The following is a 16,222-nucleotide window of genomic DNA, read 5'->3' as shown; positions in this document are numbered from 1 at the left end:
ACCTCTTCTACATAAACAATTAACACCTCTTAGTGGAGTCTTTCCTGGAAGCCAGCAAGATGTGAGAGACACCCTCCAGCAAATCCAAGGATTCGAATTCTATGTTCTCAGCATCCAAGCCGTGAGGGATCCCTTGTTCTGATTTCTGGATATGACGTTGCAACCTGCACTGAGAGGGGAGATTCCCAGTTCTTTGTCAGTGCATCTTTAAGGATAAGGTGCAATGGTACTGTGACCCCTTCCTTAGGAAACGACTCATAGTCCAGAACAGATAACATCTCTGCCCTGGGCTTTTCCTCCATCTTTAACTTAAATGGGATGGCACAAGCCATCTCCTTAATGAAACCAGTGAAAGAGACACCGTCAGGTGGATATTTATGTCTCTCGAGGTGGGGAGGGATCAGAAAGTACCTCATAAGACATAATAGCAGTCATACTGTGTCAGACCAATGGTCCATCTAGCCCAGTATCCTGCTTCCAGCAGTTGCCAATTCAGGTCACAAGTACCCGATAGAATCACAAATAGTAGCAAGATTCATGCTACTGATCCTAGGGACAAGCAGTGGCTCTTCCCATGTCTATCTCAATAGCAGACTATGGACTTTTCCTCCAGGAATTTGTCCAAAACCTTTTAAAACCCAGATACACTAACCACTGATACCACATCCTCTGGCAATGAGTTCCAGAGCTTAACTATTTGTTGAGTGAAAAAATATTTCCTCCTGTTTGTTTTTAAAGTAGTACCATTTAATTTCCTTAAGTGTCCCCTAATCTTTGTACTTTTTGAAAGAGTAGAAAATCAATTTATGTTTACCCATTCTCCACCACTAAGTATCTTGAAGTAATGAGGGTCTTCTTACGAGTCCCATGAGCGGTCCTATTCAGACTCCTCACAGTACTCTGACTGGACTGACCGAGTCTGTGGCTGCCTTGACTCAGTGGAACTATGTCCACGCCCTGATGAGCGCCAAGGTACAGCCCTACCCTCAGACTCTGGGGAAGCTTCCTCCCCAGAAGTCAAGAGCAGGACTGCATGTGTCGGTGTTGATGTCAACACCCTTCGAGGAGCCGAGGATCTCTCTACAGGCATGGATGGAGCCTCAGGAAGAATGTGGGGCTGATCTGCAGCTGGCACGTGCCCTCGATGCCTGAGCAGATTGCAACTGCAGCATCTGTGCCAGCTCCTCCCTGGGCATGGCTCAGAACTGCTCATTGAAGGTAAGCATCGGTAACAGCAGGGGAGCCAGGAAAAAGGCAGCCTGAGAAGGAGTTGGTGCCAAACCGGAAATGGAGACCTGGTTGCCCAGAGACTTGCACACCAGCACCTCTTTCAAAGAAGGGGGGGGGGGGGTGCTCCTCCCAGTACTGGCGCTGCCAATGCCTTGCAGTTCCTGTACCGTGCCATCGATGAGGACCAATGCTTATGCTGCTTGGGCTTTCTCCGATGCACAGCACTGCGGTCCTTCAATGGTGACAAAGACGATGTCGAACCTGTATATGCCCTCAATGTCAGGTCCAATGTTGACCGGTCCCAGAGCCTGATGTTGAGAGAGGTGGAGGCCTTCTCAATGCCGATGAACTCCCTGTGGTAGCTGAAGTCTTAGCAGCCATTGAGGTTGATGCTTCTGATACTGATGCACTGGCCTTTGAGGAGCCAAAAAGTATCTCCTGTTGAACTTTCTGCACCCCCCTCTGTGTCCTCAACTGAATTTGCAAACAGAGAGAAGGTAAAATTATGCCTTACCTGCTTATAATTGTCTTTCCTTTAGTTGCAGCAGATGAATCCAGGAACTGGTGGGTTGTGTCCATCTACCAGCAGATGGAGATAGAGATAACGAATTGAAGGCAGTGATAACAGACAGCCAGCTCCTCCTTCATTCAGTATGTCTCTTGACAAAGCAGGAATAAAAGGAACAAATCGCAGAAGCCTTCCTCACCAAGAAATCCAATGCAAATTTAATCGATGAAAAGTTACCTACATATGTACCAAATTACTTCCTCTTTTTAGAACGTTTTCTCAGTGGCGTTCCTAGGGGGGGGGCGGGCGGTGTGGTCGGCCCCGGGTGCACGCCGCTGGGGGGGGGTGCCGCGCACGCCTGTCCTTCCTTCGTTCCATGCTCCCTCTGCCCCGGAACAGGTTACTTCCTGTTCCAGGGCAGAGGGAGCATGGAACGAAGGAAGGACAGGCGCGCACGGCACCCCCCAGTGGCGTGCACCCGGGGGGGGGTGTCCTTTCGCCGGGGGAGGGGGGGGGTTGCGCTGCATCCGGGGGGGGGGGGGGGGGGGGCGCTGCACCCAGGGGGCGGGGCGCATCAGCGATCTGCCCCAGGTGTCAGCCCCCCTAGGAAAGCCACTGAGTTTTCTTTGTTTTCTTAACCATGACAAGGAGAAATCACAGACAAAAAATTGTGTGGTGAATAATGGGAGGGATCCTGGATTCATCTGCTACAACTAAAGGAAAGAAAATTATCAGCAGGTAAGGCATAATTTTACCTTCCTTAGCCTCTGAGGCAGATGAATCCAGGAACTGGTGGGATGTACCCAAGCAATCTCCTAAAGAGGGTGGAACGCCACCGCTCCCCGAGACAGAAGCGTCGCTCCAAAGGAAGCATCCGCATCTGCTCTATAATACTTCGAAAGAGTGTGCAACGATGCCCACGTAGCCGCCCAATAAATCTCATCAAGAGACAGAACTCCCATCTCCACCCACAAAGTCTCTTGCAGCCTCATAGAATGAGCCCTTAACTCTCCCAGTGGAACGCAACTGCATAACATGTATGCAGAAGCAATTGTCTCCTTAATCTACCTAGAGATCATCGCCTTAGACGACGCATCTCCCTGCAAGGGCCCAGCCAGAAGCACAAAAAGACGATCTGAACAACCGGAACTCAGACATCTGCAAGTAACGGAGAATGTGTCTAATATCCAGAAGGCGCAGCATCCCAAAATCTGAGGGATAGTCCTCCTCCCGAAAGGAAGGAACAAAGAGAGGCTGATTAGATGAAAAGGCTGAAACCACCTTGGGCAAAAACAAGGGAACCATTTGCAAAGTAACCCCAGACCCTAAAAATTGCAAGAAAGAATCACGGCATGAGAGGGCCTGAAGCTCCAAAATCCTACGCGCTTTGAGGGTAAAATCTTTGTCAGGAGCCCTATGCAATGGCACAAAAGGAGACTTCTGCAATGCTCTGAGAACCAAATTAAGATTCCAGGGCGCATAAGCTCGGTGAAGCGGGGGGGGGGGGGGGGGGGGGGGGGGGGGGGGGTGAAAATGTAAAAAGCCTCTCAAAAATTGCACCACATCCGGCTGCGCAGCCAGAGAAACACCCAACATCCGCCCCCAAAAACAGGCCAATGATGCGACCTAAACTCACAGGGAATTATAGGCCTAACCATTCCGCAGGCCGTCCTACAAAAAGGCTAACAGCTGAGGAATCGACAACTGCAGGGGCAACAAAGTGCGAGAAGCACACCATCCCTCAAAGGTTCACCGAACTCGAGCATATACGGTCAACATGGATCACTTATGCGCTCTAAGAAGGGTGGTTATCACCTCGTCCAAATAACCCTTCTTCAAACACGACCTCTCAAGAGCCAGGCCATAAGGCCAAAGCGGGGGGGATCCTAAATCTGAACGGGATCCTGATGCAAGAGGCCGGGAGAGATCAGAAGACAGTGGCTGCTCCACTAACAGACGTACGAGATCCGCATACCAAGGGCGCCTCAGCCAGTCCAGGGCAATTAGCACGACTCGGTCCCTGTGGCACTTGATTCTGAGAAGCACCCAGCTGATGAGAGGCCAAGGAGGAAAACATACAACAGAGCCATCCCCGGCCAGGGCAGAAGCAGGGCGTCCAGACCTGCGGATCTGGATTCCAGCCATCGACTGAAGAAGATGGGTGCCTTGGCATTCAGGCAGGATGCCATCAGATCCACCTCTGGCAATCCCCCATTTCTGGCAGATCAGGCAAAACAACTCCGAGGATAGCTCCCATTCCGCTGGATCCTGGAGATACTGAGAAAATCCGCCTGCATGTTTGCCTGACCCACAATATGAGCCACAGAGAGCGAGTATGCGACCCTCAGCCCACTTCATGAGCTGACACGCTTCGGCAGCTAGACCTCGAACCTGAGTGCCATCCTGTCGACTGATGTGACTGCCGTTGTGTTGTCCAAAAGAACACGAACTGCCTTGCCCATCAAGAAATCTTGAAACTTCTGCAAAGCATTCACCACCGCCCTTAGCTCCAGGCGGTTGATGGGCCACACAATCTCCTGTGGAGACCATAGCCCATGAGCCTGAAGATGAAGACAATAGGCACCCCATTCCCAACAAGCTGGCATCCGTAACTACTCATGCACTCATGAAGCCACCAGCTCATGCTCTGATGCACCTGGAGCAAACACGGAAGGTGCCACTGATATTCCTGGGACACCGGCAGCCACCTGTTTAGAAGAGTGTTGCAAAGGACACATGCGCCCACGGCACCACCTCCAAAGAGGCAAACATCGATCCCAACACCTGAATGTAATTCCAAGCTCGTGGGCTCGACAACTGCAAGAGGTTGCGAACCTGTGCCTGCAGTTTGACCCTCCTGCCGTCCAGCAGAAACAAATGGCCCTGAATCATGTTGAATCGAACTCCCAGGAATTCCAAGGTGGGGCAAGGTGACTTTTTTGAAGATTCATCACCCAGCCCAAGGACCATAGCAGAGCTAACAATCGTCGGTGGCCTGGCAACTCTCAAACTCCAAATCCACCATGATCAGCCAGTTGTCAAGATAGGGGTGAACACTGATGCCCTCCCTGCGAAGGAACGCTGCCACCACCACCATGGAAAAAGTGCAGGGGCAGTAGCCAGGCCAAAAGGCAAAGCCCAAAACTGGAAATGAAGCCCCAGGATGGCAAAGCGGATAAATTCCTGATGACATGGCCAAATAGAGATATGCAAGTAGGCCTCCTTGAGGTCCAGGGCCGTAAGGAGTTCTTCCAGTTGAACCGCTGCTACGATGGACTTGAGAGACTCCATGCAAAAATGCCGCACTGAAAGACACCAATTCACTTTCAGTAAGTCGAGAATGGGATAAAAGGAACCCCCTTTCCGAGGAACAACAAAGTAAATCGAATATCTCCATGCGCGAACCTCTGGAGAGGGTACAGGAATGACCGCCCTCAGATCCAGCAGTGTCTACAACATGTCCCGGACCACTGCTCGTTTACAGGTTGTGGTGCACCGGTATTCCAGAAACACCTTGCACACAGGAGAGGTGAATCCTAGCTTGTAACCTTCTTGGACAATGTCTAAGACCCACTGGTCGGATATGATTTTGGTCCACTCTTCGTAGAAGCGAGTCAGTCGACCACCTATGCTGGGCACCAAAGAGCAGACCGGCATCCTATCATTGGTTTGTGCACCCGCCTGTTCCCTGTCTGGGCATAGATCCAGCGGACAACTTGTCACCCTGAAAGGAAGAGCGCTGTTGAAAGCAAGGATGCTGGAAGGAGCCAGCTGCCCTGCCAGGCCGGTATCGGCAAGCCTCCCAAAAGCGAGATCTAATAGGCTTTGCCTCTCGACGAAGATTCTCCGAGTCTTAGAGCCACCCAAGTCTTACCTTCTCTAGGACTTCCCCAAAGAAAAGCTTACCTCGAAAAGCAGATGCGTAAGACGCTGCTTGGATGCCATATCCACAGCCCAATGACAAAGCCACAACAAACAGCGGGAAGAAATCGTCAACGCCATCTGTTTGGCTGAGGTCCAAAACCAAGTCATAGAGGGAGTCCACCAAATAAGCAAGCCCTGTCTCCATCTGGGAGAAAGAGCACCTAAAACCAGATCCCGAATCTGGGTTCTGCTCATGGGCCTGCTGAAACCAGCTAAGACAGGCCCTGGAGGCATATGAGCTGCAGCTAGAGGCCTAGAGAGCTAGTCCCAAAACTTCAAAAGCGTGCTTGAGAGACACCTCCAGGCGCCAATCCTGCATGTCCTTAAGAGCCACCCCTCTTTCCACAGGGAGAGTGGTCTTTTTAGTCACCACAGTGACCAAGGCATCCACCTACGGAAGGAGGAATTTGTCCCCATAGTCCGTAGCCACAGGATACAGGCAAGACATCGCCTTGGCCACTTTCAATCCTCCATCAGGATCGGCCCACTGGCCTGAAATGAGCTCCTGAATGGCCTCATGCACGGGAAAAGACTTAGATGGTTTCTTCATGCTGGCATCTTGGGGATGACTGCAGCAGCTGCTTGCACTTCCGGGTCAGCAATGTTTAAGGCCACCAGAGCGCTGGAGATGAGTGAAGGAAGCTCTATCTCTCCCTCATCTAGCTCATCCATGTGGGAAGAGTGCAAGGACTCCCCCGAAAGCATGGGCACAACTGAGCTACCGAAACGGGCCCGAACAACTCCACCTCACAAACGGTGCCCAGATGCCATCGTTTCAAAACCGGATCCTCCACGGGCCCCTGGGCCATCAAGCCGAAGTCTGGCGAAGAAGCCCCCTGGGGAAGAGGAATACCTGAGAAAGGCTGCTGGGGCAAGGCCCTCTTAAGAAGATACGCCTGATGCATTTACAACACAAAATCCAGAGAGAAAATTTCCCCTGAGCCAGCAGTGTCCAACGGAGCTCCAAGGGAGTAACCAGAAACCCCTGCTGACACACTTGGAAACAGAGCAGGGCAGGAAGCCTCGGGAACCGTCATCAGCTGAGGAGAGACAGCGTCAGCTGGTGTCTGCAAAATGGTGCACATTCCCGCCACACCGGCGTAAGAAACCAGTTGATTGGGAAGGGGAGCATCGCCACTTCCCACCAAAGCGTCTGAGCACGCAGCCATACAGATTCCCACTGCAGAGAGTCTGCTCCCATAGCGGGAACATCTTTTAACCGATTCTGCCGCCATCGCTGAGCATGCCCCCAAGAGCCCAACAGAAAAAAGGAGGGGATTCACCACACAGCCGGTTCTTCCAAACAGTCCTCTCAAACACAGCAGCCTGCAGCCAACCGGCACTCAGGATGAAAGGCAGAGCACAACAAGCACAGGGAATCCTTGCACCACCCGGTCCTGTCAGCAATCTCTCCCTGCTTTATTAAAAAAAAAAAAAAACAGACAGAAAAGGCATAAGAGCTCTAAAAATTGTACTCTCCCTTTTTTTTTTAAGGTGAGGAAGGCTAGAGCTAAAGAAGACCAGGAGGCAAGGGGACAGGGTGAAGGAGGGACCCAGATGCTGAGTATGCCCCTAAAGTCGGCACCACAAGCCAGACACCTCCACACTCAATTGGCCCACCAGGCCCAGGAGAAGCCCCGAGAAGAATCCAGGAGCTGCTGAAGAGCCGTCTACCACATGCTGGAGGCTGGAGATAGAGATATACTGAATGAAGGAGGAGCTGGCCATCTGGTATCACTGCCTTCAATTCGTTATCTGTATCTCCACCTGCTAGTAGATGGACACAACCCACCAGTTCCTGGATTCATCTGTGGCAGAGGCTAAGAAATAAGAGTCAGGCTCATGGTCAGGGCCAAGGCACCTGATGCACCAATTGTGTGTCTGCCATAGAAATCAATTACACTGGGTGCACCTTTTGAAGTCACTGGGAGTCTTCTTGGACACTGAGAAAAGAATCACAGCCAAATTAAATTCCTCAATTGTGAACAATAAAAAGGAGCAGCATTCAAACTGAGATCAGTGCTATCCAGGGCTTTTTTTTGAAAGGGTACTTGGGGGTGCTGAGTACCAGCACCTTTTCCATTGTCTGCTAAAATTGACCCATGGTCCCCAAGTTTTAATGAAAGAGCTCAGGCTCTACACAACAATTCTGCCTTATCATATTCTGTGACTGGTTGCAGGGGACCTAGCTGTTGTGGGGTGGGTCCCTCAGCTATCACCCCACCCCTGAAGGGTGACCTAGCATTTGAGTACTGGCACCATTTTTGCTAGAAAAAATGCACTGGTGCTATCGTGCTCTGGCCTAGCAACTCATAAAAAAGAAAGGAAACTAAGAGATAAAAACACTACAAAAAAATAAAAAAACTGAATAAAATTAGGAGTAAGGAAAAATAAAACAAGGCACTATAGAGTACAGAAAATTTTGTACAGAGAGAGAACGATGACACATCCTCCCCTGCTCCACAGAAAAACGAAGACTGAGGTACCCACGCCTGCACATCGAGTGGGAAGACACCAGTACATGCGGTGAGAAGCTGCTAGAAAGTTCTATAATAATCTTGCTAGTCTGCGCAGGGCTCCATCAGATGATGTCACCCAACTGTGAGAACACAACTGGTCTGCTTGTCTTTGAAGAATGGTGCATTTTCCTGTCGACAGACAGCTCACAATCTGAGAGGATCTTTTACAAAGGCGTGTTAGTGTTTTTAAGCACTATGGGCATCTCAGCTAAAAACACTAGTGAGCCTTTGTAAAGGGGGCCCTAAGTTTGTACCTGAACCAATAGAGAGTTAAATGTTTTGCCCAAAGTCACAAGGAGGCACAGTGGAATTTGAACCCTGGCTTCCCTGGTCTTTAGTCCACTGCTTTACTCTTCCACTCCAAGTTCAAAACACTGCTACAATGGCACATTTCTTGGGCAGACTGGATGGACCGTACAGGTCTTTTTCTGCCGTCATCTACTATGTTACTATGTATCAGTAGGGCTCTACCAAATATTCATATTCAATTCAAATTGGCCCCAAATATATTATTCATATTCGGCCGAATAGTGATTTAAATTTGAACACGCATTATCAGGGGCTCTACTCTGCTAAATCCTACTGAAAGAAAACAATTGATCTCTGATTTCACATAGCTTCTTTTATTATTTGTTATGTTAAAGCTCAATGCTCATTATTCGTATTCAGCCGAATAGTAAAATATGCTATTTCGTACAGCTGTACGTATCAGTCACATCTCAAACTCAGAGAAGATGTTAAGCATCAAATATTTTAAAATTAAAGAACAATAAGAAATCCTAAGTGTATAAGGCAAACAACTGTTTCAAGATGTTTCTGGGTCAGCTAAGGTTTTGCTCTAAGACAATGTCTGACAGAAAGAGGCTTATTTACTAAGCAATGATGTGGTTAATGCAGAATTAGTATACATGTTAATTCCCACAAGAACTTCCTATCAACGAGGTTGGAACGAGGTGGGAAATGGTGGAGAAGTGGAGACAGGGCCAGTCTTAGGCATGGGCGACAGGAGTGGTCGTACAGGTCCTCGCACCTCCAGGGGCCCCGCGGCGCTTCTTTCCACTCCCTGCCATTCGATCCTCAGCTTTCATTCCAGCCGCCCTGCGTTTAAAAAGTCGCAGCAGTGGCAGCGAAAAAGCAGGTTCACCTCTAGCCTGTAAGCCTTTCCTTCTCTCTCAGCGTGCACTGTGCCACCTTCGCGGAAAACGGAAACAGGAAATTGCATCAGAGGAAGGCAGCACAATACATGCTGAGAGAGAAGGGAAGGCTTAAAGGCTAGAGGCGAGCCTGTTTTTTCGCTGCCGCTACTGTGACTTTTTAAACGCAGGACGCCTGGAAGGAAAGGAGGGCTGTGGAAAACTGAGGGCACAGGTGGGGCTGGGGCGAGTCACTGGACATGGAGGGGAGGGCAGAAGAGAATCGCTGGACATGGATGGGAGGAAAGGGCAGGGGACAGAGGAGAATCACTGGATGTGGATGAGAGGGGAGGACAGGGGGCAAAGGAGAATCGCTGGACATGGATAGGAGGGGAGGGCAAAGGAGAATTGCTGGACAAGGGGATGGAGGGGAGGGCAGGAGAAATGCTTGACATGGATGGAGATGAGGGAAGACAGGAAGGAGATATACATGGATGGAGGGGAGGGGAGAGAGGAGAAATGTTTTGGGTTGTCTTCCGCCTTTTTTTGTGTTTTGTTTTGTCTTCACGGGAAATTTGGACTTCTCTTTTTGTATGGAGGGAAGGAAAGACAGAGGAAGGAGATGCACACGAATGGAGGGGAAAGGAGAGAGGGAAAATGCTGAACATGGATGGAGGGGAAGGAAGACAGAGGAAGTAGATGCACATGGATAGAAGGGAGGGGGAGAGGAGAAATGCTGGACATGGATGGATGGATGGAGGGGAGGGAAGACAGAGGAAGTAGATGCACATGGATTTAGGGGAGAGGAGAAATTCGGGACATGGATGGAAGAGAGGGGAGAGTTGAAATGCTGGACATGGATGGAGGGAAGGGAAGACAGAGGACGTGAGATGAAGTGAGATGACTGTCTCCTATCAATAAGCTATTTCTTTGCCTTCTACTATCAGACTTTATTCCTCACATAAAACACTTTTTTAATTTTGCAGCAGTTCCATTTTGGAACTCACTGCCATTTGAACTGAAATGAGTATAATACTAAAGATTTCGAAAAATACTATTCAGGAAACATTTTTTTACTTGGTCTATACCAATTTGCTCATATGCTTTTGTTCACTTGTTATTGTCTGAATTGGGTTATGATTATAATTTCTGATTGTTACACTATTATTTTAGAATTTTCATAGAGTTATTTTGTTTAGTAAGCTCTTATTTTATATTGTTATTTTTCATCATTATGTTATTGTTTTCAGGTTGATATCAATATTGTAAACCGTTCTGAGCTACTGGTTGGATACAGTATATAAGATTTGCTAAGTTATTTCTAAAAGTTGTAATAGGTTCCCCCCCCCCCCCCCCCTCTTTTCTTATTCTGGATAAAAGGTTTCCTTTCTTCAACAACTCAACTGTATTTCACACCTCTTACACTAAATATTTCTTTTATTATTAATATTATTATTATTATATCTCATGTATTATATTCCAAATTATATAGTCTAACTTTTCAAGTCTCAAAATCTTCACATTCTCATTTTCTATGACTTTCCTTGATTGTGTGTTCCCAATAATTGTTACACACTTGAAAGCCTGTGTGTTCATACAAGCACACATATTCACATATCTCTATTTATATATATGTTGTAAGGAATATGCCGAAAGGAAGAGGGACCCCAGCTACCCACCGGAGAAAAGAGAGCCGGAGGGTAAGAGGGAAGACCCTAGGGATGCTCAGGTTTTGCCCAAAAGGGACATAAAGATGGGAAACTACAACTCCCAGAAGGCCACAGGAGAGCTCCGGGGGAGGGGAAGTAGGGTGCAGAACCAAGGAGCTCCAGAAGAGGGCCGCCAGGGAAAAGGAAAAGCTGATTCTCCCACCTGGTGGAGGAGGTGGTGGAACCGGTGGCAGGAGAAGGAAAAGCAGCCTAGCAGAGTTAATGAAGAAAAGTGTAATCAGCTGGAAAAGGGGTGGGGGGAGGAGAAAATGGACTGGGCTACTGAAGGAGGAGGAGAGATGGAACCAGAGGCGATGGAGCAAGAGGAGGCTGAGCTGGTCTTAGACGAACCCATGGAGCTCTTGGCTATGGCTCAGCCAGCACTGGAGGTATAGGGGAGAGGCCTGGGTCAATGCGGGAGGAGGTCAGGAGAATAGAGACTGACCCAGAGGGTGGGACCCAAGGCTTTGAGCCCGCGCAAAGCCTAGCTCTATTGAACTGTGCTGAGAGAAGCCTGGCTGTAATTGGACTGTGTTAGAAACAGCCTGACTTTATTGAGCTGTGCTGAGAGAAGCCTGGCTGTACTTGGACTTTGTTTGAAACAGCCTAGCTCCATTGAACTGTGCTGAGAGAAGCCTGGCTGTAATTGGACTGTGTTAGAAACAGCCTGACTTTATGGAGCTGTGCTGAGAGAAGCCTGGCTGTACTTGGACTGTGTTTGAAACAGCCTAGCTCCATTGAACTGTGCTGAGAGAAGCCTGGCTGTAATTGGACTGTGTTAGAAACAGCCTGACTTTATGGAGCTGTGCTGAGAGAAGCCCGGCTGTACTTGGACTGTGTTTGAAACAGCCTAGCTCCATTGAACTGTGCTGAGAGAAGCCTGGCTGTAATTGGACTGTGTTAGAAACAGCCTGACTTTATTGAGCTGTGCTGAGAGAAGCCTGGCTGTACTTGGACTGTGTTTGAAACAGCCTAGCTCCATTGAACTGTGCTGAGAGAAGCCTGGCTGTAATTGGACTGTGTTAGAAACAGCCTGACTTTATGGAGCTGTGCTGAGAGAAGCCCGGCTGTACTTGGACTGTGTTTGAAACAGCCTAGCTCCATTGAACTGTGCTGAGAGAAGCCTGGCTGTAATTGGACTGTGTTAGAAACAGCCTGACTTTATTGAGCTGTGCTGAGAGAAGCCTGGCTGTACTTGGACTGTGTTTGAAACAGCCTAGCTCCATTGAACTGTGCTGAGAGAAGCCTGGCTGTAATTGGACTGGGTTTAAAACAGCCGAGGAGCTGTTGAAGAAAAGGGGGCTGGGTTGCAAATCCCAAAAACAGGCCCAAGAAAGAAGAAGAAACACATAAAGAGGAAAACAGAGAGCTCGGTGCTGGTGGTGAGGAGGCTTCACGGACTTAGCCAGTAGGAGCCTTGTTTACAATGTCTGAGGATTAACATCCCCCCACCCCCACCAAGAGCTCTTTATGCATTTCCTGCTGGGGACATCTAAGTGCCTCACCCAGTTTCCTCCCCATCATATGAGCAGCCCTTTTTCCAAAATTATTTACTCATTACTCACCGGGGCCCCCGGGTTGTTTCTCTTACGTGATTGTTGAGATGAAGATTTTCTCTGACTATTTGTTCAACTTTCGGAGATGTGTAGGTCAGATGGCATGGCAACTGTTCTTCTGGCTGAAAAGCAAGAGAGTTACTGGCACTAAATACCTTTCCGCAGCATAAATCTTCAGTTTTCTACCATCAAGACAGACTCATCTCAGGACAAAGCTTTAACTCAGAGTCTGAGATAAACTACAGAATTGTTGGAAAGCAATTACTAAGAAAATAATAGCCCAGCATTCTGAAGGCCACAAAAGACTTCTACCGATTAATATAAACTCCTATCCCTTTCCTTCTTTCTTTCTCTCTCTCTCTTAGGCCTGTGGAATATATGCTGTGTTTCAAATTAGCTTGCCTACATTCACAATCTTTTTTCTCTCTCTCTCTGCATCTTCTTGTTCTGACACTTTGGCTTCTCCTTGAAGGTTTCAGTTTCTGCAGTACTGATCTCTATAGTGCTACTAGACACACACACATAAAAGGACCTCCCTGCTCAACAGAGCTTACAATCTATTCAAGACAAACAGGACAAACAAGAGATTAGAGTTTCATTTATTAATGGAATGATTAAAACAACAAGAGTACTGAACAGGGGAATATGGGGTTAAAGGTTAAAAGAAGCCTCAAAAGGTGGGCTTTTAGTCTGGATTTGAATAGGGAAAGAGACAAGAAGTCTATTTCAGGTGTATAGTGTAGCGGAATGGATTCTAAAGCTGGCGGTGGAGGAGAATGGTATAGAGAAGGGTGACTCACTGAGTTCCCAGGGAGGGGTGCGGAGAGAGATAAGAGAGGAGATATGCTGAGAAGCAGCAGAATGAACACACTTGTGAGTCAGTAACAGGAGTTTGAAATGTATATGGAAACGAATAGGGGGCCAATAAAGTGACTTAAGGAGAGGGGTGACATAAGTGTAGCAACACTGGTGGAAGATAAGTTATGCAGAAGAATTTTGAACAGATTAAAGGGGAGGAGAGATAGTTTAGTAGGACTCCTTTGCGGAGCAATCTGCAATAACCTAAGGTGATGAGAGTGTGGATAAGTTACAAATTAATTTTGGTGATAGACCAGTTTGTAAGGGAACCTACGCAGAATGGGGCCATACTAGATTTAGTATGTTATAAATGTTTACTAATGGGGAGAGTATGTCTGATGTTATAGTAGGTGATCATCTGGCGTCCACTGATCACCAAATGGTGTGATTTAATATTAAGATAGGTACAGAGAGGATTCATTCAAAAGTGAAGGTTCTAGACTTCAAAAAAAAAAAAAAACTTTATTCAGATGAGGATTGCCTCAATGAGTTGCTGTCTGGATGGGAACATCTGCAAAAAGTTGGAAAGCAGTGAGCAAAACTGAAAGGAGCTAAGGGCAACAAACCTTTTTGTAAGGAAAGTAAATAAAGGTAAAAGGAAAAGGAGGCTGCTTTGGTTCTCATAAGTAGTATCATTTATCGCTTACTGATTTCATATACCACCTGCTTGCATGCAAATTGAGGCAGTTCATACTCATTAAAAATCTTTATGAAAACAGAAAAGGAACTCCATGTTAAAAACAGGAAAGAACAATCATACAGAGCAATTACACTCAATATAATATTCTTACTACATTCCTAACTAATCAAATAAATACAGCAATAAGTCGCCACTCAAACCTAAAAGCAATTCCCCATCACAGGAACGAACTGTACTCAAGTCTCAAAAGCACTTTGGAAAAAATACGTTTTTAGGGCTCTGCAAAAAAGTGAATAGGCAGTGTCTAGCCAAAGGTACAGAGGAAGATAAAGAAAAAGAGGTTAGCCTTTATAAACTACAAGAAATCACAGAAAGAGGAAGACAGGTGACAATATCTGGAAAAGCTCAAGGTGGTCTTTTACTAAGCTGCGGTAGCATTTTTTAGCTCATGGCAGAAATCAGCTGGCAGAAATGCCAAGATGCCCATTATACTCTCTATGGGTGTCTCAGTGTTTAACCGCCAGCTGATTTCTATCGCGAGCTAAAAACGCTACTGCGGCTTAGTAAAAGACCTCCTAAAAGAAGCTGGTAGAGTAGTCAGGAAAGCAAAGATGCAAATAAAACAGTCAATACGGGAGAGAAGTGACGTCACTGTCCGGGATGGAAGCATAGTCGCGCGGCTCCGCAGGGGCTATCGAAAATTAAAGCAATTCCCGAGACATTGCTAAGCTTATCAGAGTCGTAACTGTTGGGGGAGAGGTTCCAGAGTCATGTCACCGAAAAGAGCTTGGAAAGGTTTCAATATCTGGCGGAACAAAGCAAGAACAGAAGCCGGATCCAGCGGGGCCAGGATCGAATGTAAAAAAGATGGCGTCGATTCCCTCTGACTCGGAGGAGGAACACTGTAATGAAGGCTCAGGGGACGCTGGAGAAATAACTAAGTCAGATGTGGTGGGCTGGTTCCAGGATTTGAAAGCTGACTTGGCGGGGGTCCGTAAGGATGTACAAAACACTTTGAAAGATATTAAAAGCTGAAATTGGAGAACTGGGCACTCCAGTGAGGTGGAGAATTGGCTCGGGACTCTTAAAAACGATATAGGAAAGCTTCACAAAACTGTGTCCACAGATACTATGGAAATACAGCAGCTGAAAGAGCAGTTGGAAGATCTGGAAAACAGGTCTCGACGATATAATCTGAGATTTAAAGGAATTCCTGAAACGGATATTTTCAGTAACTGTGGAACAATAATTCAAGAGTTTTGCTCTTATTTGTTAAATCCAGCTGGAGAAGAACAAGTGGAGCTCCATATTCAGACAGCGCATTGGGCTATGGGCCCCCAACGAGATTCTACCCCGAGGGACATTGTGGTATGCTTTGCAAACTATCCCACTAAGGAGCGGATCCTAGCTAAAGCAAGGCAACAGAAGGAAATTCTCTGGAAAAATTGTAAGATTGGGGTGTACCAGGACTTGGCATGGTCTACTCTTCAAAAATGCAGATCTTTTCCAGAGGTCACCGAGTTCATGAGGTCTCAGGGGATTCTGTATAGGTGGCTGTTCCCGTTTGCAGTGTGGCTCACTGTGGAAGGGAAATCGTCTAAAGTGAAGACCCCAGATGAAGCATGGACAGCACTACGGACTTTGGGGTGTACTGGGATCCCAGAGAAGACAAAGCACGTGGTGTCATCTGTGGAACCCAGAGAGGATTCGGCATGGCAGCATGTTGTGGGCCAAGGGAAGAAATCATATAAACATGTCTCTTGAGGAGTTTCCTTTATCAAGGATTATTTGACGGTCTTACTGAACATTGAGGATACTGTGTGGACAAGATGTTTTCAAGAGGTTGCTGCTCTTTGCCTCCCTCCATTTTTCCCTCCCCCTCACCCCGTGTGTGTGTGTGTGTTTTTTTTGTGTATGGATTTGTTGTTGTTTGGGGGGTCGGGGTGGGGGACTGCGGGGTGAGTTTTGGAGGGCAGAAAATGTTTCGATATTATGGGAGAGAGTTGAAGCTATGTTAATCACTTTAGGACAATATTGGAATTCTATATAAGGATCTGGTAGTGGTGATGTGATGTTTGGTTGAGTGCATGGATTGAGGGTGGGGAGGATGTGTGTGGAGAGGGAGTAATGGCGGGGTATATGATT

At 47.5% G+C, this 16,222-nt stretch overlaps 1 protein-coding gene across 1 annotated transcript in view; it reads right to left on the bottom strand.

The window, feature by feature from the left end:
• The window catches only part of MTO1 (mitochondrial tRNA translation optimization 1), an 89,368-nt gene that overhangs the window by 44,103 nt on the left and 29,043 nt on the right, over nucleotides 1-16,222 (bottom strand). The window contains exon 5 of the mRNA XM_030220430.1: nucleotides 12,589-12,701. Coding sequence (XP_030076290.1) covers nucleotides 12,589-12,701 — 113 coding nt within the window. The remainder of the gene's footprint in view (nucleotides 1-12,588; nucleotides 12,702-16,222) is intronic.

The sequence above is a fragment of the Microcaecilia unicolor genome, chromosome 1 (genome assembly GCF_901765095.1).
Source record: "Microcaecilia unicolor chromosome 1, aMicUni1.1, whole genome shotgun sequence".
Taxonomy (NCBI): domain Eukaryota; kingdom Metazoa; phylum Chordata; class Amphibia; order Gymnophiona; family Siphonopidae; genus Microcaecilia; species Microcaecilia unicolor.
This window is presented reverse-complemented; position numbering and strand designations above follow the sequence as displayed.